The sequence below is a fragment of the Lynx canadensis genome, chromosome C1 (assembly GCF_007474595.2).
Source record: "Lynx canadensis isolate LIC74 chromosome C1, mLynCan4.pri.v2, whole genome shotgun sequence".
NCBI lineage: Eukaryota > Metazoa > Chordata > Mammalia > Carnivora > Felidae > Lynx > Lynx canadensis.
This window is the reverse complement of record NC_044310.1, coordinates 14854461-14876186: the sequence shown is the minus strand read 5'-3', so window position 1 is coordinate 14876186 and position 21726 is coordinate 14854461. Positions and strand designations below refer to the sequence as shown.

General features: G+C 53.1%; 2 protein-coding genes across 5 annotated transcripts in view; both read left to right on the top strand.

The window, feature by feature from the left end:
- Nucleotides 1–11426, top strand: part of KIF17 (kinesin family member 17) — a 47419-nt gene extending 35993 nt beyond the window's left edge. For 3 of the 4 annotated variants that reach the window (XM_030327143.1, XM_030327141.1, XM_030327137.1), the window contains 4 exons: nt 5524–5782; nt 7027–7097; nt 9587–9704; nt 10624–11426. In XM_030327143.1, coding sequence (XP_030183003.1) covers nt 5524–5782; nt 7027–7097; nt 9587–9704; nt 10624–10802 — 627 coding nt within the window. In that variant the 3' untranslated portion in view covers nt 10803–11426. The remainder of the gene's footprint in view (nt 1–5523; nt 5783–7026; nt 7098–9586; nt 9705–10623) is intronic. The other variant, XM_030327142.1, reaches the window with a different exon arrangement.
- Nucleotides 11427–13993: 2567 nt separating this feature from the next.
- Nucleotides 13994–21634, top strand: DDOST (dolichyl-diphosphooligosaccharide--protein glycosyltransferase non-catalytic subunit). Its single transcript, XM_030324040.2, has 11 exons — nt 13994–14223; nt 14433–14543; nt 17783–17869; nt 18666–18769; nt 18903–18997; nt 19280–19373; nt 19644–19792; nt 20160–20307; nt 20785–20905; nt 21014–21120; nt 21212–21634. Exons 1-11 carry the CDS (start codon nt 14070–14072, stop codon nt 21359–21361), a joined length of 1320 nt encoding a protein of 439 aa, XP_030179900.1. The 5' UTR covers nt 13994–14069; the 3' UTR covers nt 21362–21634.
- The last annotated feature ends 92 nt before the right edge of the window (nt 21635–21726 follow it).

Here is a 21726-nt window from a genome sequence, read left to right as displayed (position 1 = left end):
CAGGGTTAAATACACGCCGTCCCCTATCGCTGCGGTGGCTGGCATATCCCCACAAAGAGAGTTGCTTAAAAGAACACAAATTTATTATCTCGCAGTTCTGTGGGTCAGGATCCAGCTCCCGCATGGCTGGTTCTTCTGCCTAGAATTCCACAAGGCTGAAGCCCAGGTGTTGGCAGGGTCAGTTTCCTTCTGGAGGTGCTAGGAAAGAATCTGTTTCTAGGACACCTGTTGACAGGATTCTAGCCTATGTGGTTGTAGGACTGAGGTTCCCATTTCCTCACTGGCTGGCCGCTGGGGGTCATTCTGTTTCTAGAAGCTGCCTGCCTTTCCCAGCTCGTGGCCCCCCTGAAAGACAGCCACGGCCAGCTCCTCCCAGACTTCAGCTCTCTCACTCTACTCTTGTCTCCTTTGTCTAAAGCATCTCTTCTAAGGCCAGTCCTCTGCCTGGCTCTCTGCTCCCCTCCTGCAAGGCCCGTGTGGTTACACTGGACTCACCAGATGACCCGGGGTGATCTCCCTGGTTTAAAGTCAACAGCTTAGGGGGCGCCTGGGTGGCTCAGTCGGTTAAGCGTCCAACTTTGACTCAGGTCATGATCTCGCGGTTTGTGAGTTTGAGCCCCGCGTCGGGCTCTGTGCTGACAGCTCAGAGGCTGGAGCCTGCTTCCGATTCTGTGTCTCCTCCTCTCTGTGCCCCTCCCATGCTCGTGCCGTGTCTCTCTCTGTCTCTCAATAATAAATGTTACCAAAAAGAATTTTTAATTAAAAAAAAATAAAGTCAACAGATGAATAACCTTACTTCCATTTGCAAAGTGCTTTCTACCGCATAAGATAACATATTCACAGGGGCGCCTGGGTGGCTCAGTCAGTTAAGTGTCCCAACCTCAGCTCAGGTCATGATCTCGTGGTTCCTGAGTTCAAGCCCTGCATTGGGCTCGCTACTGTCAGGGCAGAGCCCACTTCAGACCCTCTCTCTCCCTCGCTCTCTGCCCCTCCCCCACTCATTCTCACTCCCTCCCTCCCTCTCGGTGGGAGGGGTCATTGTGTCTTTTGGCATTTTCTCTTGTTTCTGCAGGACTTCTAATTTCCACCTCCAGGGGCCTCCCGTCTCTAAGCACCCTCCAGAAGCCATGCCTTGCAGAGACTAACCCCTCAGTCTCTACAGAGACTTGCAGAGACTCAGTCTTGCAGAGACCAGCCCACATTCCAGTCTCTTCCATCAGTTTCGCCGTATCAGATCCATTATTGGTATTTTCCCACTCAGAGTGGGGCTTTCTCTCTTGGGGGGTGATTTTATCTGCCTTTCATCACCCTGCCTTCCCCCTTGCACACTTTCCTGGGTGCTTTCTGCTCCTCCCTGCTGTGGGGCGGGCCCACGAGCTCTCTGCTGGACTTCTGGTTATTTCGAAGCGGCTGGTGTTCTGTCTTTGGGTCATGAGGCTGGGCTCAGGGTGGTTTTATTTTCTCTCCTTGCTCAGTGTGTCGTTTTGGAGGGCCTGTCTGGAGAGAATCAGATCTATCCCCTGTCATTATCCCCAGGTATCCAGAACTTTTTTTTAACTTTTTAAAAAATTTATTCTTGAGAGAGAGAGAGAGAGAGAGAGCACATAAGCGGGAGAGGGGCAGAGAGAGAGGGGGCAGGTGGAGAGAGAGAAAATCCCAAGCAGGCTCCGTGCTGTCAGTGCAGAGCCTGATGAGGGGCTCGAACCCACAAACTGCAAGATCATGACCTGAGCCGAAATCAAGAGTCGGATGCTTAATGGAATGAGTCATCCAGGCGCCCCACTTTTGTTTTTTAATATAAGCAAATACGTGTGTGTGTGTACAAATCTGCTGTGCATACATGTACATGCCGTCCCTCTTCTTAGAAAAAGTAGGTACAAACACACTTTCCTCCGCCTCGTCTTTTTCACATGATGATCCATCCTGGAGGTCCCTCGGCAGCGGCATCTAGAAATATGCCATTCCTTTTTACTTCTGGGTGCTGCTCCGCTGTGAGGGTCCAGCAGCCCTCTCTCTCTCTCTCTCTTTTTTTACGATGTTTATGTATTTTTGACACACACACACACACACACAGAATCTGAAACAGGCTCCAGACTCTGAGCTGTCAGCACAGAGCCCAGCGTGGGGCTCGAACCCACGAACTGTGAGATCACGACCCGAGCTGAAGCCGGATACTTAACCGACTGAGCCACCCAGGCGCCCCTCCAGCAGCCCTCTCTTGATGGACATTTGGATTGGTTTCTATCTTTTGCCAGGGAAAAGTGCTGTGTAGTGAATAACTTGTGCACACTGCTTTTGTATTTAGGGTAGGTATACATTGGAATCGATTCCTCCAGCTGGACGGAGAGGAAAGCATATGGGACTTTGGTAGCTTCTGCCAACTTCTCCTCCCTGAGGGTGAATCTCTTTGCGTTTCCACTAGTCCGTACCAGTGCGCTTTCTCACAGCCTCAGCAATGTGCCTTTTGCTTACTGTTGAGCAAGGCTGAGCCATTCCTTGCTATGTTTTAGGGAGGGCTGCAGTTCTCCCCCTCTGAACTGGGCTCGCTGTATGTATGTATGTATGTATGTATTTGATATGATGTATTGTCAAATTGGCTTCCATACAACACCCAGTGCTCATCCCAAGTCTTTTGACCCCTTTTCCGTAAGGATCCTGCTTCCTTTCCTTCTCCGCTTGTAGAAGCTCTTTACAGCAGGAGTATTGTAATTTATATTATGGATATTCATATTCCTTGGTCAGTCGCCAATTTCTTCCTCTGTGATGTAAGGTAGAAAGATTTCTGTTCCAATTTCATTTGTCTTTTTACTATGCTTTATGGTATTTTTGCCACGCAAAAGTTTTTTTTTTTTTTTTAAGTTTTACTTTGTCAAATTAATTGACTTTTTATGGGGCGCCTGGGTGGCTTAGTCGGTGAAGCGTCCAACTTTGACTCAGGTCATGATCTCGTGCTTTGGGAGTTAGGGCCCCGCGTCAGGCTCTGTGCTGACAGCTCCGAGCCTGGAGCCTGCTTCAGATTCTGTGTCTCCCTCTCTCTCTGCCCCTTCTCTGCTCATGCTCTGTCTCTCTCTGTCTCAAAAATAAATGAAAACATTAAAAAAAAATGAAGAGAAACAAAGAAAAAAATTGGTGGAACTTTTGGCAGAATCATGTTATATTTATAAATTAGCTTGAGAGTATTGGTATGTTTATGAGTTTGGATTTTCACATCCAGGAACACGGTATATCTTCTGTTAGTTCAGATCAATTTTTATGTCACTCAGGAGTGTTTTATAAATTTCCTCACGTAGGTTTTGAACATAATCTTGTTAATTTCACACCTAGATGTTTTCTTGTATTTGCTTTCCTCTGTGGGGTATCCTCTCCCATTACATCTTCTCACTGGATTTTATTTGTAAAGTGAAGACTAGGGCTTTAAAAAGTATCTTTAGGGGCGCCTGGGTGGCGCAGTCGGTTAAGCGTCCGACTTCAGCCAGGTCACGATCTCGCGGTCCGGGAGTTCGAGCCCCGCGTCGGGCTCTGGGCTGATGGCTCAGAGCCTGGAGCCTGTTTCCGATTCTGTGTCTCCCTCTCTCTCTGCCCCTCCCCCGTTCATGCTCTGTCTCTCTCTGTCCCCAAAATGAATAAACGTTGAAAAAAAAAATTAAAAAAAAAAAAGTATCTTTAAAAAGTCATGTGAACTAGAAGGGAACACCTCTTAATTCATTCTATAGGTCCAGTATCACCTGATAACAAAACCATAGAAAGACATAACAAGAAAACTACAGACTAATATTTCTTATAAATATAGAGACAAAATGCTCCACAAAATTCTAGCAAACCAAATCCAACAACATGTAAAAAGACTGTACATCATGCCAAAGTAGGATTTATCCTAGGAATGCAAGGTTAGTTTGGTATCCAAAAATCAATTAATGCAATATACCATGTCAATAGAATAAAAGACAAAACCCATATGATCATCTTAGTAGATGCAGAAAAAGCATTTGAAAAAACCAACATCTGTTATGATAAAAACACTCAGGAAACTAGAACTAGAAGGAAACTTCTTTATTCTGATAAAGGGCACCTATGAAAAATCCACAGAAAACATCATACTCAATGGTGAAAGACTTAATGCTTTCCTCCTAAGATGACAAAGAAGACAAGGGTGTCTGTTGTCAGCACTTCTATTTCACAGTAGGTTGAAGGTTCTAGCTAGGTCATTTAGGCAAGAAAGTGATTTAAAAGGCATTGAGTTTGGAAGGGAATAGGTACAAGGATTTCTATGTGCAGATGACATCACCTTATGTAGAAAATCCTAAGGAATCCACTAAAAAAAAAAAAAAAAACTACTTCAGCAAGGTTGCAGGATACAAGATTAATAAGCAAAAAGCAATTATATTTCTACATACTCTCAATGAACAACCTGCAAATAAAATTAACAAAACAATTCCATTTATAACACATCAAAAAGAATAAACTACTTAGGAATAAATGTAACAAAAGAAGGGTAAAACTATATGCCAAAAATTGGAAAACACTGCTGAAGGAAATTAAGAATACCTAAATAAATGGAAAGACATCCCATGTTCATGGATTGGAACACGGATTTAATATATTTTTGAAGTTTATTTATTTATTTTGAGAGGGAGAGAGAGAGAGCACATGTGAGTGGGGAGCAGGGGAGGGGCAGAGAGAGAGAGAGAAGGGGAGAGAGAGAATCCCAAGCAGGTTCTGCACTGCCAGTGCAGAGCCTGACGCAGGGTTCGAACCCATGAACTGTGAGATCATGGCCAGAGCAGAAGTCAAGAATCAGATGCTTAACCAACTGAGCCACCCAGGTGCCTCAAGAAATGGAGCATTAATTGCCCACCTGTGTCCTGCCAGCTATCCTCTGCTTTCAACTGGTTACATGTGATGACCATTCCCATGAATTTGAAACATCCTCCTTCACTAATCGAACTGTACCTGCTCTTTAAGGAAACAGACTGTGCACCCAGGAATCTTGGGGCTCAGGGAGAGCGTGGTTACAGTTGCAGCTGGGAGTCACCTGTGACCAGGGCAGATCACAAAAGTCTAGAATCCATGGTCAAATCAGGATGGGTCTGACTCTTAAGCCAATGTCTGTCACGTCGTAACTTGACTGTGAGCACTGAGTCTGAGAGTTTACGGCTCTGCTCCCCTTAGGAAAAGGATTTATACAAGTCTCTGAGACTTTTTAAGAAGTGGTGACTCTGCAGTGTTATGTGTGGAGCCTTCTAAGAGGCTCCTAGATAAAATGTGTTTGTGTGGGGTCGTCTCCGAGGGCTGGCATGGGGGGGCGGGGCTCAGGAGCAAGTTCTTTTCCTGTTTTCTTTAGGGCTGTGGACACAGTAGGTGCTCGTTTAGTGCTGGTGGACAGACGGGAGGCGGGCGCGGGTGGATGAGCGGATCGGCGAACAGATGACGGGTGGCCGGCTGAAGGCTCGGGCAGTGGGTGCCGAGGGTGGATAAAAGGGCTTGCTGTCTTCCCTCCTCGAGATCATCACCCCCTGCTTTCAGCTTCGGGCGGCGGAGGTGGAAATCAAGGACCTGCAGTCGGAGTTCGAGCTGGAAAAGATCGATTACCTGGCCACCATCCGCCGGCAGGAGCGGGACTCCATGCTCCTCCAGCAGCTCCTGGAGCAGGTGCAGCCTCTCATCCGCCGCGACTGCAACTACAGCAACCTGGAGAAGATCCGGCGCGAGTCCTGCTGGGATGAGGACAACGGCTTCTGGAAGATCCCTGAGCCCATCATCGTAAAAACCAGCCTCCCAGTAGGTCAGGCGCTTGGCCGTCCCCTCGCTCCTCCCCACGGTTTGCCCTCCTGCAGGCTGACCCGGAGCCCGGGCTCCCGCCCTGCTGGCTGTGGGCGCAGCAGGCCCGGGGCTCCGGGCTCCAAAGCGATGGGGGGCCTGAGGGAGAAGTCGTGTGGGTTGGAATTCGGGTTCCACCACGCCCCGTGTGACCCCTTTGGGACTCAGTGTCCTCGTCTGTGAAATGGGGATTAGTGACCGCACCTTCCGTAGACATTGCTGGGTGGCTTAACACATGTTAATGCCCGTAAAACGCTTAGCGCCATGCGCGGCATGTGCCAAGTGCACCGTACATTTTTTAAAAATGTTTATTTATTTTTGAGAGAGAGAGAAAGGATGTGAGCAGGGGAGGGGCAGAGAGAGGGAGAGACACAGAGCTGGAAGTGGGCTCCAGGCTCCGCACTGTCAGCACAGAGCCCGACACGGGGCTTGAACTCACGGACTGTGAGATCATGACCTGAGCTGGAGTCGGAGGCTTAACCGACTGAGCCACCCAGGCGCCCCCGTGGTACATTCTACCACTGTCATGATTGTCCCCCAGCATTATCCCCCAGCAACCCCATGGAGGACAAAGATTTTACATTTCGGGAGATGGAATCTCAGAGTGAGTGACTTAGCCAGAGTCCAGGCAGAGCAGGGAGTTGTGGGACCGGGCCGTTCAGAGTTCCAGGCCTGGCTCACCTTGTGCTTTTGCCACTGACTTCCTGTGGGACTTTATGAAGGTCACTGTTTGTCTCTGGGCCTTGGTCCCTGATCTTCACAAAGGAGGGGCTGGTGGTCTGGAAGGCCCCTCCACCTCCGATGAGTCTGGGAGCACTTAGGGAGCAGTAGCGTCTTATGTCCCCTGGGGACCCCAGCGGGCCTCCTCCGCCGTCAAGAGAATGTTCGTTTAGGTCCCGCATCCCTGATGTTTATGGATGGCACTGACGCTACCCCTGCCCGAAGGCCAGCCAGCTCCACTTCCCGGGGTTCCCCCTGCCCCCACCAGCCTGCTGTGCTGTTAGAAGCAGGGGAGTGGCTGCTTTGACATCTGAGCCCTCCCATTGTCTGTTTCCCAAAGTCATCCCTTGGTTTGGGCTGGGAATGGTACTCCCCTGGTCCCGGGCCTGAGCCAGGCCTGACCTGCCAGCTCGGGGACCTGTTGCCACCCACCCTGTCCCTCTGGCACTCAGACCAGGCAGCAGTGACTTGGGCTTTTGTTTCTCATAGCAGTTCCAACAGGGCCACAGAACAAGGTTGTCCGCAAAACCTCTGCCGCAGACAACGGTGAAGCAGGCATGGTAAGGCCTCTGTGAGAGGGGGCGAGGCGTGGGGAGCGGGCGGGGCTTCGTCCCCACCGTGCAGTGGGTGAGCGTTACTATAGGGCACTGGGCTGCTTCTTTGGTCCTTGGATCTGGTATCATCACTGGATTGTAGAACTTGTTGCTGATCTTGACCTTGTGTCCAGGTTAACTGTTCCATTGGTATATGTTCAGTACCACGTACATATCTTTGATTTAAACCCTTGGTACATGCATCTCAGTCACTTTGTGGCCGAGGTGGAGAAACTGCTTATGGAAGAGAAATCCATTGGTTTGAGAATCGGCGAGTCCATGAATTTCTTTTTCCTTTTTTTTTAAATGTTTATTTATTTTTGAGAGAGAGAGAGAGAGAGAGAGAGAGAGAGAAAGACAGAGCATGAGCAGGGGAGGGGCAGAGAGAAACGGAGACACAAAATCTGAAACAGGCTCCAGGCTCTGAGCAGTCAGCACAGAGCCTGACGCGGGGCTCGAACTCGCGAGCTGTGAGATCATGACCTGAGCCGAAGTCGGACGCTCAACCGACTGAACCACCCAGGTGCCCCTAGACCATGAGGTTCTTTTTTCTCTTTTAATTTTTTTTCAAAGTTTATTTAATTTTGAGAGAGAGGGAGACACAGAATCCAAAGCAGCTCCAGGCTCCAAACTGTCAGCACAGATCCTGACAAGGGACTCGAACGGTGAGATCATGACCTGAGCCGAAGTCGGACACTCAACCAACTTAGCCACCCGGGCACCCCTACCATGAAGTTCTTGATCCGTGCAGGGTATTAATGTGTTGAGAGCTGCCTGTCCCAGGATTTTGCTAGAGGCTGGCAGGAGTCCTGGACCAGTGGTCATTTCTGTCTTGCTGGTCTGACAGGGTTTGGGAAGGTCTGAGCCTTAGGACCCACTTTCCTTTCTTACCTGATGTTTTCCTGGCAGAACACCAAGGGTTGTTAATTGCCTTGCGTTGGAAAATGGTTTGCATTCACAACTGTAGATTTATTCATGCTTTTAATTTATGTTTTTGTACACAATTCTCAATTCTTTAAGAGATGACAACAAATTTTACTTTTCTCCTGTCACGTGGAGAACATTAGGCCCCAGCAACATGTCACTGTGTGGGGAAAAAGTGCTGCAGTGTTAAAAAAAAAAAAAAAAAAAAAGGACCTACGCAGGAGTCTGAGCCTGGATCCTTTCTATGTAATTCTGGCGCCCAGACCCTGCACCGCCTCTGGCCCTCATTCAAAGGCCCTTATGGCCAAAGGGAAAGTAGGAGGCAGCCCCTCCTGCCGGTGAAGGACAGAAGCTTTGTCTTCAATCCCAGAGGCCAGGCAGTACATTCTGGTTCCCTGGACCCTTGCTGGTGTCTTTGGACCAAAGGGCCCTCAGGGATTTATGAAACAGTAATTGGGATTCTAAAGTCACTTTATTCTCATATCTCCCACGTTTTGTAGGACAACAGAAATGTACCTCCTCAAAGCAGAGGTCAGAAGACTTCTCTGTGAAGCACCACACTTTTCTGTGTGTTTCTCCACCTCTTGGTTCTGCTTCCCTTGTTATGTTAGCTTCAGACTCAGGCAGGCTTTGGCTACGTGGCAGGAAAGGTGGCCCCTGGCGATTGGTGATCCAAGAGGAAGAGACCCAGTCTCTTACCACATCTTAACCAACACTTGTGGGAAGATTCTGATCAGTCGGCCTGGGTGAGGGGCCTGCTCTTAGACCAATGACTATGTCCAGGAAAAAAAAAAATTATTAAAAAAAAATTTTTTTTCATCTTTATTTATTTTTGAGAGAGAGAGAGAGACAGCATGTGAGCAGGGGAGGGGCAGAAAGAGAGGGAGATGCAGAATCTGAAGCAGGCTCCAGGCTCTGAGCTGTCAGCACAGAGCCCGATGTGGGGCTCGAACCCACGAACCGTGAGACCATGACCTGAGCCGAAGTCGGAAGCTTGACTGAATGAGCCACCCAGGTGCCCCTGGAAGATGTATTTCTGTGACTGGTTCAGTCTGGGTCACATGCCCAGTTGTGCAGCAAGGGGGTGGACGAGAGGGAGCGGTGGTATTAGGGCGCTATGAATGATCGCCTCAGCAGGTCCATGCCAAAGGGGAGAAGGGTAGTCCCTGAAGGAAGAGATTCAGGCTGAGGAAAACAAGTCCACTATAGTGGTGACAAATCACAGTCCTTGATGATAAGAGGTTGGGACGATGGGCTGAGTACTGTATTACCTGTTCTGTGAATGTGCCGAGACGGGTTGGGGCTATGGCACTGCCCTTGCCCCTGACGGAGAACAAGGCACTTCCCATACCAAGGAAGGGGGGTCGGGTAGCTCTGGCTGGAGCTGTGGCTCTCCTGGCCTGAGCTGCCTGGACCCCACCCCAGGAGTGTGGGCAGTGAGGCTCAGGGCAGCCCCCAGCCCCCCGGGCCTGCAGAGGTAAGAACTATACAAACAAGGGATCTTGACCCACGAGGATCTGGAATCTCGGCAGGAGGAAGACCGCTACAAGCTGATGCTCAGTCGCAGCGACAGTGAAAACATTGCCAGTAACTACTTCCGGTCCAAGCGAGCCAGCCAGATCCTCAGCACGGATCTCATGAAGAGCCTCGGTGAGTGCCCTGCCCACCTCCTGTCCTCCAGCCGCTCCCCGAGAGAGCCCTTCCTGGTCCTCTGCCGACTGGGAGTCGCGTGATGGGTGGAGTGGCGTCAGGCCCGGGTTAAAAACCCCTTCCCATCTCTGAGCCTCAGTTTCCTGAGCTGTGCACTGAGTTGGGTATACCTACTTCTCGGGGCTTAGGTGAAATGAGGTGGGCAAGCAGCCCAGCCCCGGGCCTGGCACGTAGTACGTGCTCAACGCACAGCCTCCCTCTTCCTGTCCCCCTTCATCTCTCGGCGGACTGCTGCCGTGTTTGGTGCCTCCCCCGATGCCCAGCAGGCCTGTGACACGCGGCTCGGTGCCCTGGCACGTGTCGCACGGGTCTGGCTCAGCTGCTTACTGGCTTCTGCAGGTGCCGGTGTGGTGGCTTTCTCCCATTGAGCCAAAGGGGGCAGGCAGGGCCACCGAGGTGAAACACTTTTAAAAGCAAGAATCGCAAATCACTTCGTTCTTTCATTTCTAAAACCAAAATCAAAGACCACAGAGTTTCTGATAAAATATCAATGAAAAGCAAATCTCAGTCCTACGCTGAGACTACTGAAGAGGTGGAGTCCAGCAGAGTTGAGGAACAGGAGGGGAAAATGGCACAGGAGACAAATGAACATCAGTTGAGGACCCGGCATTGTGTCCATGTTGCAGATGAGGAAACCGAGGCTCTGGGAGAAGTCGCTCCTCAAAGTTGGGCTCTGAACACAGGCTTGTCTGGCTCGAGTCCCAGGCTGCCTCGGTCTGAGCCTTTAAAACTCTACACTCCTGGTCCAGAGCCTTTCGGGGGCCCAGCTGTGGGACCAGGCCTCCGGCTGGGTGGAGCGGGCAGGGCTCCCCCTCTCCGTACCCCTGGCTTACCTGCTCCTCTGCCCCCTTCTCCACAGCGCATCACAGCTCTCCCCCCGGCCTCAGCTCCCCACTCAACACCACCGCGGCCATCATGCCCACCCAGGCCCCCGAAATGCCCCAGCCCCGGCCCTTCCGCCTCGAGTCCCTCGACATCCCCTTCACCAAGGTCAAGCGTAAGAAAAGCAAAAGCAGCTTCGGCAGTGAGCCTCTGTGAACCTGGCCTCCTGCTGCTGCCCTGCCTTTGAGCTTCCTGGAGACTGCCAGGCCCTCCCAGGGCAGCCCCAGCCAGGCCTCCTCCCACCTGCCCCCACGGTGTCCGGGAGCCCAGGGGGCCCCTTGCCCTGGGAAGAGCTTTCCCTTCCCTGTTACCCAGAGAGCCTCCTCTGCCCAGACCATGAGCACTTGGGAGGCTGGGCCACCCCCGCAGAGGTGCGCTCGGGCTGTCCACGCCTCGCCAGTGTTCCACCTGCCACAGCCTGCCAGTGTTCCTCCGTGCCTCGATGGGCTCAGAAACCTCAAGGCTTTCACCAGCAGCCCCGACAGAGTGGGGAGCCACTTCCGCATGGATCAAGGACAGCGTGTTGGAGATGGACGATGGTGCCTCCTCCCCTTGCCTTCCTGGGGGGAAGCTGGGCAGCATGGGCACGGGAGTCCTGGGACAGCTGTGCCACGCTGCCCTCTTCCGGCCGGTCTGTGGCCTAGAGGACGCTGCCCCGCATGAAGCTGCCCCAATAAACTGCCTTTTACCGATGAGCTCCCCTTCCCCGACCCTCTGACAGTGTCACCGGGGCCCCTCCTGCCACTGCGGCCTGGCCTTCACCGGGAAGCTCTTTCTGGAGCAGGGTTTCTTTCTTTCTTTTTAAAAAATATTTTTTTTAAGTTTATTTATTTATTTTAAATTTTTTTCAACTTTTTAAATTTATCTTTGGGACAGAGAGAGACAGAGCATGAACGGGGGGGGGGGGCAGAGAGAGAGGGAGACACAGAATCGGAAACAGGCTCCAGGCTCTGAGCCATCAGCCCAGAGCCTGACGCGAGGCTCGAACTCACGGACCGCGAGATCGTGACCTGGCTGAAGTCGGACGCTTAACCGACTGCGCCACCCAGGCGCCCCTATTTATTTATTTATTTTTGAGAGAGAGAGTGAGCAGGGGAGAGGCAGAGAGAATCCCAAGCAGGCTCCACACTGTCAGTGCAGAGCCTGACGTGGGGCTCAAACTCACTGGGAGCTGCGAGATCACGACCTGAGCCGAAATCAGGGGTCAGACGCTTAACCAACTGAGCCACCCAGGTGCCCCTGGAGCAGGGTTTCTTAACTACCTGATGCCTTTAAAACAAACGGGCTCCAGGGCTTCTGCAACTCCCCGCACTCATGAGTACAAGCACATTTTTCTGGGGAGAGCATCCGAACTGTCATTAGAGTCTCAGAGGATCCGTGGCTCGGGAGAGCAGAGACCTTGTTTCGGAAACCAGAGGTGGTGTCTTGCCGAAACCCAGAAGAAGGCCACGTTCTGACAGTCCTCAGGGGCTGTGCTGGAACCGGATGCCCTGACATGGCCAGAAATGAACCCAGGCCGCCCCAGTGGCTGAGGATACATCCCTCCCTTTGCTCATTGTATCCCAGGCCTGCCCTGCGGGAGGGCCCCACAATCTCAGGGAAGAGTCTTGGCTTTGGGTTGAAGATGGGCCTCACTGCACTCTGGGCCCCATCTGTGAGAGGGGGAACACCTGCCTCCCAGGGGTATCGTGAAGGTTAAATGAGATCACGTGTGATGTTCCCGGTACATAGCAGGTGCTCTGCGTTCGTTCTCCTCCATATTTTGCATTAATTAGTGTGGTGGGTCCCATAAGCCACGTGCCTGGGCGAAGGAGCTCATGCCCTGGAGAAGCTGGGGTGGAAGGTGCTCTGGTAACCGTAGATGAGTTTAACCAGAGGCAGGCTGCAGTACACCATCGAGAGGAGGAAAGGTCAGGGCTTTATGGGGGAAAAAGCGTCCTTTGTGAAGGGTGGAGCTACCATAAAAGACGCAGAAGATCCTGGGAGGCTTAAGAAGGGAAAGGCCGGGGTGGGAGTGGTTGCCATGTGCGCAAAGGCGAGTGGGGAAGCTGAGTGTGTTAAAGGCTGGAGACTTACCGCATGGATGGTCCTGAGCAGAGCCGGAGAAGGAGGTTGCTGAGTTCGGTTTCAGTGGAGACCTGAGCGTGTGAGGAGCCCTGGGTGACCCTGAGCAGTGGGACTCCTAAGCCACCTACAGGCATCATCAGGTCTGAGTTCCAGGTAAACGGATGCGGCATTGTATGCAGAAGGGTAGGAGGGCTGGGCTGGGACGCCCAGGGTGGGGGTGAGGCTTAACTCTCAGTGGAACCAGCAGAGATGGAGAGGAGGTAGATTCAGTTAAGGAGATGGAGGGAGGGAGGTTCTGACTTTTGCCCCCACATTCTTTTGGGTGGGCAAGTGTGAAAGGTCAGAAAAGAACAGCTGCCTTCTGTCTCCACCATCGCTATTTGCCCCAGGATTGTGGTTGGGACCCAGCCTTGGAGCTGCTTTTACTTAGACCCGTGGTGGGGCTGAGGTGAGCCAGGTGCCCCCCATCAATTTAGAAGCTAGCATTACTGAGGGGAGGCTGAGCCACACTCGGCACGAAGTGCTTCAAAACCTGCCCCTGAGCTCCCACGAGCTCAGCTTTTCCAAAGGCACGCAGGTAAGTGGGAGGGCTGAGCCTCGCTATTATTTCTATTTCCAGCCTAGGAAAGTAGCCCGAAGAGAAGTGAAATGCCCCAGCAGCAGGGGTAGTGAGAGGCGGAGCTGAGAAATGAACCCAGCTACAGCGTTTTCATCGGGAAGCCAGTTCGCCGCCTATCCAGCTGCCTCCAGCATGGGCCACCAGGCCTGGTAGGTCAGGCCCGTACCCAGGCCGCTGGGTCCATTAGTGACAGGAGATTCAAAGTATCCTAGCCCTGATCTTAGTTTTCCAACCCTTTCCTCCCTGGAGATAGAGATGGGGCCTGGTTTCTAGTCCCGAGTCTGTCCTGGGCCAGTGAGGACACAGCCAGGGAGCACCAAGGAGGTGGTTCCAAGTGGCCACCACCTCTCCAGGTCGCATAAGGGACAAGCCCGCCTGATGAGGAGGCGGGATCTGGGCTGCCGGCGGGAGTCCGGCCTGGGCGGAGCCTAAGGGCGCTCGGCCTTGTTGATTGGCTGCGGTCGCAGAGCTGTCTTTCTAGGATTGAGCCTTTTCCTTTGGGGGGGTGGAACCTCACGCCCCTTCCGCCAATAGGATTCAGAGAGTCCGCCTCCAACCGGGGCACTTCCGGTGGTGCTAACCCGCTCTTCTCCCGCGCAGCAGCGTCTCGGAACCCCCGGCCACAGCCTACCCGGATCGTTTCCAGATGTTACTCTAAGTCCACGAACTGCGATTGGGCAGCGTAGACGGGGCACTTCCGGTGCCCGGGTGCCTGGGTTCTCGGCAGGAAGCGCAAAATGGAGCCCGGAGCCGCGGCCCGCGCTTGGTCTCTCCTGTGGCTGCTGCTGCCCTTGCTTGGCCCGGTCTGCGCTAGCGGTCCCCGCACCTTAGTGCTGCTGGACAACCTCAACCTGCGGGAGACGCACTCGCTTTTCTTCCGAAGCCTGAAGGGTGAGACCGGGACCCGAGGGGGCGGTGGGGGACAGTCGGGTTGGAAAGGCTCCCGAGCCCGAGGGCAGCGACCACCCTCCCTCCTACTGGTTTTCCACGAGGGAGCTGCGAGCTCTGGCCTCTCGCTTGCGGGGGCGGTCGTGACCCTTGCAGTGGTGGTTTCCCCTGGCGTGCCGTCTTCCTCAGCGCCCTGTTTTCTTCTCGTCCAGACAGGGCTTTTGAACTCACGTTCAAGACCGCAGATGACCCCAGCCTGTCCCTCATTAAGTACGGGGAGTTCCTCTATGACAATCTCATCATCTTCTCCCCTTCGGTGGAAGGTAAGTGCTGCGCGTCGCTCCCAGAACTGGACTTCAAGGCCCACGATCGATCGCTTTCTTCTGGGTCTTGTGCATTTTCTGGGTCATGGCATGGGTCACCAGCCCTGGCACTGCTGCTGCCAGGGAGGAGGAAAACGTTCACTTCTAACCTGGGCCCGGGAGGGAACATCCTTTCTTAAAGACACAGCTGAGGGTTGTGGGGTCAAGTGTTGCACAGACCATGGAACAGCAGGCCCTGCTACTCTGGGAAGGGGTTTCCCTATAAAGGGCCTGATAGAAAGATGGAGAGCCCCCCCCCCCCCCAGCCTGGGTTGGCTTGTGTGGATAGGGGAAGTGGCATGCTATTAATATAGTTTGCCTACAGAAGCCTCCTGATGGTTGATTCTGTGAATTCAGAAGGATTCAGTTTCAGAGTTGGAAAAGAACATGAGCCATAATCTAGCCCAACCCCCTATTTGAGGCTGGCTGGGTATGTGCAGGGCCTAGTGGAGGGCTGGTTGTGGAACAGAATGCATATCTTCACTGGATTATCCAACTGATACTTCGGTATTCCTGTGACAGCCTACAAGTTGTGCTCAGATGGATGGGGATGTCAGGAGAAGGAAGGAAGCTGTGGGTCAGACAGGTGGGGGAGAGGCTGAGCTAGGCTTTCGCTTTGGGAAGGTCAGAGAGCCTAAACAGTGTTTCTCAAATCTTAGTCATTTCCGTACCGCCTTCCTGATTTTTACTGTATTCCATATCACCTGTTAATAATTACCTAACGCTTTCTTTAGATTGACCCCTTGAAAAAAGAAAAAAACAACAAACTGTAACATCATTTAAAAAGGAAGCTAGTAGTGAACTCAATGTCACTACTAAAAATGGAAAGCCAGGATCCTTACCTTTCAGTGGAAGGAACTATAAAGGCAATTAGCAAATGTTAAAGAAGTGTTAAGATCAGTATCAAACTAAGATATTCTCTTTGATGGAGCAAGCTTAGAAAATCGTTGGAAAGGCAAGAAGTCTCTCTGAGATTTAGTGTTGTTTAAAGCCCTGCCCCACACCACTGCCCTACCCTTTCTGCCCCTATCAGGGTAAGCCCCACAGGCTTACGTGTGCTGGTGGAGGCAGGGGGGTTCGGTGTAAGAGTTTGGCCCTGGCTCTGAGGGCCCTTCTGTGGGACTGTGATCTCTGTTAGCCCTCTCGGGTGTGAGAACTCTGGCGTCCTTCTCTGTGTATCCCTGGGTTCCTCGCCAGCTTGGGGATCAGGAGGCTCTCAAGTCACATGCAGTGATGGTCACAGAAGAATGATCCTGAAAACACAGGGTTCTATTTTATAGATGGGCACATGAGCTCAGGAAGGCAGAATTGCCTAGATTCGAGCCCAGGTATCTCTTACAGTCTGGGTTCTTTCCTCTTTAGAAGGATTTCTCAACAGTGGCACTTCTTGACATTTTGGACTGGATAATTCTTTGTAGTAGGGGGCTGTCTTGTGCACTGTCAGATGCTTAGCAGCATCTCCAGACATGGCCCTTCAGGGCGAAATTGCCCCTGGTTGGGAACCACTGTCTACCGTATTCCACCAGGAGCTGCTTTTGAAATTGTCTAAGACTCTGCCTGGCCTCTCTGTAGGCCTCTCTGTGGGTGGGTGGATAGATGGCTTTCTGGATGTAGGTAAAGTCCCCAGATACAAGATGTTCTGTCTGTGCCTGAAGGCGAGGGAAGTTGCTTTTTTGTCTTTCTCTCAAAATTGCCTCTCAGAAAAGAGGGCCGTTCTCACAGTTGCATCTTCACAAAGTCCTATTATAGACTCATTTCCGACTGCCTAATGGGTGTGTAATGGACAGACTTCCGCATCCAGTCTCCGCACATGGCACTTCCATCCTTCCAGTTGCTTGGGCCAGAGATCTTGGGGTTGTCCTTAGCACCCCTCTCTCTCTCACCCCATATCCGGCCTGTCACAGGCCCTGCTGACTGTGCCTTCAGGAGTGTAAGCCCACCCCGTCTCCCACCTCCCTCGCCCCTCCTTCCCCCCTCCCTTTCTCTTCCCTCCCCCCCCCCCCGATTATCACGGTGGCCTTCTGATCCACCGCTGTGCTTCCACCCTAGTCCCCTGTACCCGATTCTCCACCCAGCTGCCAGAATTGTTCTTTAAAACTGTAAATCAGGGCCTGTTGGGGTCGTGCTCAAAACCTCCAGCGGCTCCTCTTTATGGCCAGCCTCACGGGGCCTGTAAAGCCCCGTGAGCTGCCCCTCCTGCTTCAGCCTGGCCACGTGTGCTTTTGCTCCCCTCTCCCTACTCCGGCTCGGCCACACTGGGCTCCTTGCTGGGACAGGCTCACCTGCCTTGGGGAACTCGTACCTGTCATCCTTAACGCCCCCCGTGCTGCCTGGGTCACTCTCACACCTCAAATGCTACTTGCCCAGGTCTTCCCTGACCGACCTTTATATAATAGCTCCCCCCTCCCGCCTTTGTCCCTTTTTTGCCTTCTCTGCATGCACTACATGAATTCCTGAGCATTTCCTCCATTACTTTATGTTGAACCTCAGGGTGTACTTTGGGGAAGACTCTGGGTCCAGTTCTGGATGCTTGTGATAGTCACCTGACCGGACTGACTGACAAAGCAAAGATCATCTCATAAGTACAAACATTGGAAGTTGAGCCTTTTTGGTGATCGCTTTAATAAAAGCAGTCTACAAACTGGTTCTGTCTCTCATGGATCTAAATCTGTAGGGTTAACGGGAAAAAACCGTGCGTGTTGGCAAATGAGTACTTGTGACCGTGTCATCCTCAGACCCAGGGGCGCTCTGTCTCAGACAGTTGAGACGGAAGTGAGATTGATGGGCTCTGGAAAACTGTGTTAGCCCAAAGTGACTCTGGCGAAGACAGAGATACTCATGTGAAAGGTGCAGGTGAGGAGTTTGAATGAAGTTGTATCATGAAATGTAGCTGAGAAAACGCAGCACTCCTAAACATATATTTTGAACGTGACTCGAAATGTATGTAAGTAACTTGACATCTATAATTGGTAGGTGTTTGACTATATCGTCCATACTTCTGTAAGTTAAAAGTTTATGAATTCAAGTTGTTACTGTTGGATCTTCACTTTGGGAAGACGGGCATCTGTGGTAAATGTCCCTCTCGTTCTGGGCCTCCAGAGGGCTGTTCTGGGATGGACTGTGGCTGGTCTGTGGGCCACTCTCCCCCGCCCAAATGTCAGAGGAGCCGTCTGGGTCACCGAGTCTGGTGCTTCTTTCAGATTTCGGAGGCAACATCAACGTGGAGACCATCAGTACCTTTATTGACGGTGGAGGCAGTGTCCTGGTAGCTGCCAGCTCAGACATTGGTAAGTCTGACCTGCGAAGGTCTGGTGCTTTCCAGCGTTTCTCCAGGAAGCTTGGCAAGCTTTACAAATGGAAGTTGCCAGATTGGTGTTCACTGGGTGGGCCTGGTCAGGGAGCGAGGGAAGTACAGAGCCATTCACCTCCTCCTGTCACCAGGATCAGGGAGATGTGGGGCCTTTTATGGGCTGGGAACCCTGTTTTTTCCCAGTTTGGTTTTTTCCCTTTGTTTTTGTTTGTGTTGGTGGGCCTTCCCTTACAGAAAGAAAAGATGGGGCTGGCTACTTGGGCAGAACCCAGAGTAATTTGACAGATTGTTTTTTTGTTGTTGTTCCCTATTTTGGAAATTTTCAAACATACGTGGAAGTAGGGAGAGAGCAGTATTCTGGAGCCTGCACGCGTATCCCGCAGCTTTGGTTGGTGTCAGCACCTGGCCAGTCTCATTTTGTTTTTCCCAGTGTTGACAGACTGGGGTGATGAGGAGGAGAAGTCCCGTGAAGCCAGGCTCATTCAGGTCAAGTCTGCCTGAGGTTATGACTTTGCCTCAATGGGGGGTTTTGTGTATTTGTGGGCAGAGGACCAGGTGGTTCTCCGTGTTACTGATTCAGGTTCTGACCCCTGGAGGCAGAAAACCGTGCTGTTTGTCCAGCTGTCCAGTTGGGGCTGAGCACGGCCTGGGGAAGTGGCAGGGCCTAAGGGTGACTGGGAGAGGGTGAGTCACCAGGAGGCCAGGGAAGCGACACTGCTTGGCCCAGGGCCCACCTGTAAGGGTTAAACCAGGCATTTCTTGGGTCTTTGCAGGTGACCCTCTTCGAGAGCTGGGCAGTGAGTGTGGGATCGAGTTCGATGAGGAGAAAACAGCCGTCATTGACCATCACAACTATGACATCTCAGACCTGGGCCAGGTAATCGGGCCCATTACCTTCCAGGTTTGGGGCCCTTCCACCAGGGCTCAGCCTGGAAACCGAGAGGGGGTAGGAAGGGAGTCCCTGGCGCGGAGGCGCCTTTTCCTGACCCCATCTCCCTCTGTTGCCGCAGCACACGCTCATTGTGGCCGACCCCGAGAACCTGCTGAAGGCCCCAACCATTGTTGGGAGATCATCTCTGAACCCCATCCTCTTTCGAGGTGTTGGGTGAGTGAGCAGGCCCAGGGCGCTAGAAACCTGGGGAGGATGGGAAACTAACCCACCCTTGATGGTTTAGGGGGTTCTATCCCTGGAGGAGAGGGGAGAGATTAATTTAGGACACTCAGAGTCAGACTTCGTTGTTGCAGCAAGAGGAAAGCTAGTGGCGTAGCAGGCGTGCGACTGCTGAGAAAGCAGGACTCGTCCCTGTGAAGACGTGACCCTTCGGGACCCAGGTCCTTGAGCTCAGTTCTCAGGGTCCCTGTGGGGTGTTCTCCTTTCCTTCTGTAGGATGGTGGCCGATCCTGACAATCCTTTGGTGTTGGACATCCTGACGGGCTCCTCCACGTCTTACTCCTTCTTCCCGGATAAACCTATCACCCAGGTGAGGGGCCGTTGCAGCCTTGAGGCCTCCGGGCCCCGGGCCCCGGGCCCAGCGGCGAGGCCCTTTATGTGAAGACAAGCAGGAGTAAGAGAGCACACGGGGCGGAGGCTGGTGAAGGAGAGGTTGCTGGGAGCAGGAAGGGGCACAGGCGCCGGGGCCTCCGGTGCCGCCCTCAGGTTGACGTCCGGCCTGCTGTCCTCTTGCCCCAGAGGCCCAGCTGCCTGTCCTTTCCCCGGGCTCTCCTGGATGACAGCCCTCTGTTGTTCCCAGTACCCCCACGCGGTGGGGAAGAACACCCTGCTCATTGCTGGGCTCCAGGCCAGGAACAACGCCCGGGTCGTCTTCAGCGGCTCCCTGGACTTCTTCAGCGATGCCTTCTTCAACTCGGCGGTGCAGAAGGCTGCGCCCGGCTCCCAGAGGTGGGTGCTGGCGGGCTCGGGGGCGTGTGGTCTGGTGCTGGGGAGGAAGGAGCCTTCCAGCTGGAAGCGTCGGAGGCCAGGTGTCTTTGGGTTGAAGACTTCGTTGCTGTGTTGGTACCCTAGACTTTTCAAGGTGGCAGCGGCTTACCCGGAGATGTTTCAGCGAGTGTGTTTGTTGTGAAGGTGACCCCACAGCAACACCACCTGACCTCTTTTCCCCGTTCCCTTGAAGCAGGATACCTAGATATGTATGGTCACCAGGCAGAAGCTAGTTTCAGGCAGTTTGTCTCCATGGATCGTGACTGTCAGGCATCGCTGCAAAGAAGTCGGTTCTGGGCCCCTAGCCTCCCGTTTGCCCCTTCTGCAGGTATTCCCAGACGGGTAACTACGAGCTAGCTGTGGCCCTCTCCCGCTGGGTGTTCAAGGAGGAGGGTGTCCTCCGTGTGGGGCCCGTGTCCCACCATCGGGTGGGTGAGACCGCCCCACCCAACGCCTACACCGTCACCGACCTAGTGGTAAGAGCGTCTTGGAGCAGGAGGGACCCCTGTGGTTTGGGCCAGGTTGCTTTAGCTCAGAAGCGTTTATTGAATATTTAGTGGCCTAAATAAGGATGAATAAATTAATCTCTACTCCTGAGAAAGTGTAGGTGCAGAGGGCCCGGTGCACAAGCCAGTGTCTAAAGAGGCGTGAAGAGGTGTGGGTTTGTCGTGGAGGTGTAAAAGCGGGAGGGCTCTGCTGGTGCGTTCTGCTGGTTGGGGGGAGAGGGGTGGAGACTGCAGCGAAGGTGGCGGCAGGGCTCCCTGACGGTGCCCGGCCCATCCGCGAGGGGGGCAGTCTGGGTGCAGACGTTGGTGGTCCAGGGCCGAGGTGGAGAGGGGCGTTAGCGGGCTGGGGAGCGGGGGGCTCGCCCGGGGGTTCCTGCCGGGTCCACGAGGGACTCGGTGCTGCTCCGAGGGTGGTGACTCCCCCGGCCGACCGGCCTGTCGTCTCAGGAGTACAGCATCGTGATTGAGCAGCTCTCAAATGGCAGATGGGTCCCCTTTGATGGTGATGACATCCAGCTAGAGTTTGTCCGCATCGATCCTTTTGTGAGGACCTTCTTGAAGAAGAAAGGCAAGTAGTGCTCTCACGGGGGACAGCGGCAGGACGACAGTCCCGCGGTGCTCGCTCTTGTGAGGCTGACGGAGACACCCCTCCCGGTGGTCTTGGCTCCCCCCACAGGTGGCAAATACAGCGTCCAGTTCAAGTTGCCCGATGTGTATGGAGTGTTCCAGTTTAAAGTGGATTACAACCGGCTAGGCTACACGCACTTGCACTCTTCCACTCAGGTGAGCCAAAGTCACGGTCCCCTTTTCGGCCGGAGTGGGCCTCGCCTGGGCTGCTGAGTGGCCGGGGCCTGTCCCCTCTGTCGTGTTGCAGGTGTCAGTGAGGCCGCTCCAACACACGCAGTACGAGCGCTTCATCCCCTCGGCCTACCCGTACTACGCCAGCGCCTTCTCCATGATGCTGGGGCTCTTTATCTTCAGCACGGTCTTCTTGCACATGAAGGAGAAGGAGAAGTCCGACTGAGGCGGCCAAGCCTTGGGACTCCTCAAAACATGCAGATGGGGGTTACATAGGGTTGGGTTGTCTTTATGGTGGTGTGTGTGTTTCACTTGTTTGTTTGTTTTTTTAAGCTGTGGGACAGTGGCAGAGTCTCACCTCAGTGGGAGACGCGGCACTGAGTACCAAAGGGGTGGGGGTGGGGGGATGATTTTTATGTTTTTTCCACCTAATGCTAAGTGGTATTTTCCATGTGTGGTCACTCTCATTTCTAAGATAAAAAGAAACCTTGCCCTCCAACGTGATGTGGCTCCCGTGTGCTTTGCTGTGGTGGGGATGCTGTTCAGCCACGAGACACAAAATAGTAAGTGGCCTCTAAGTGTCGCCAACCG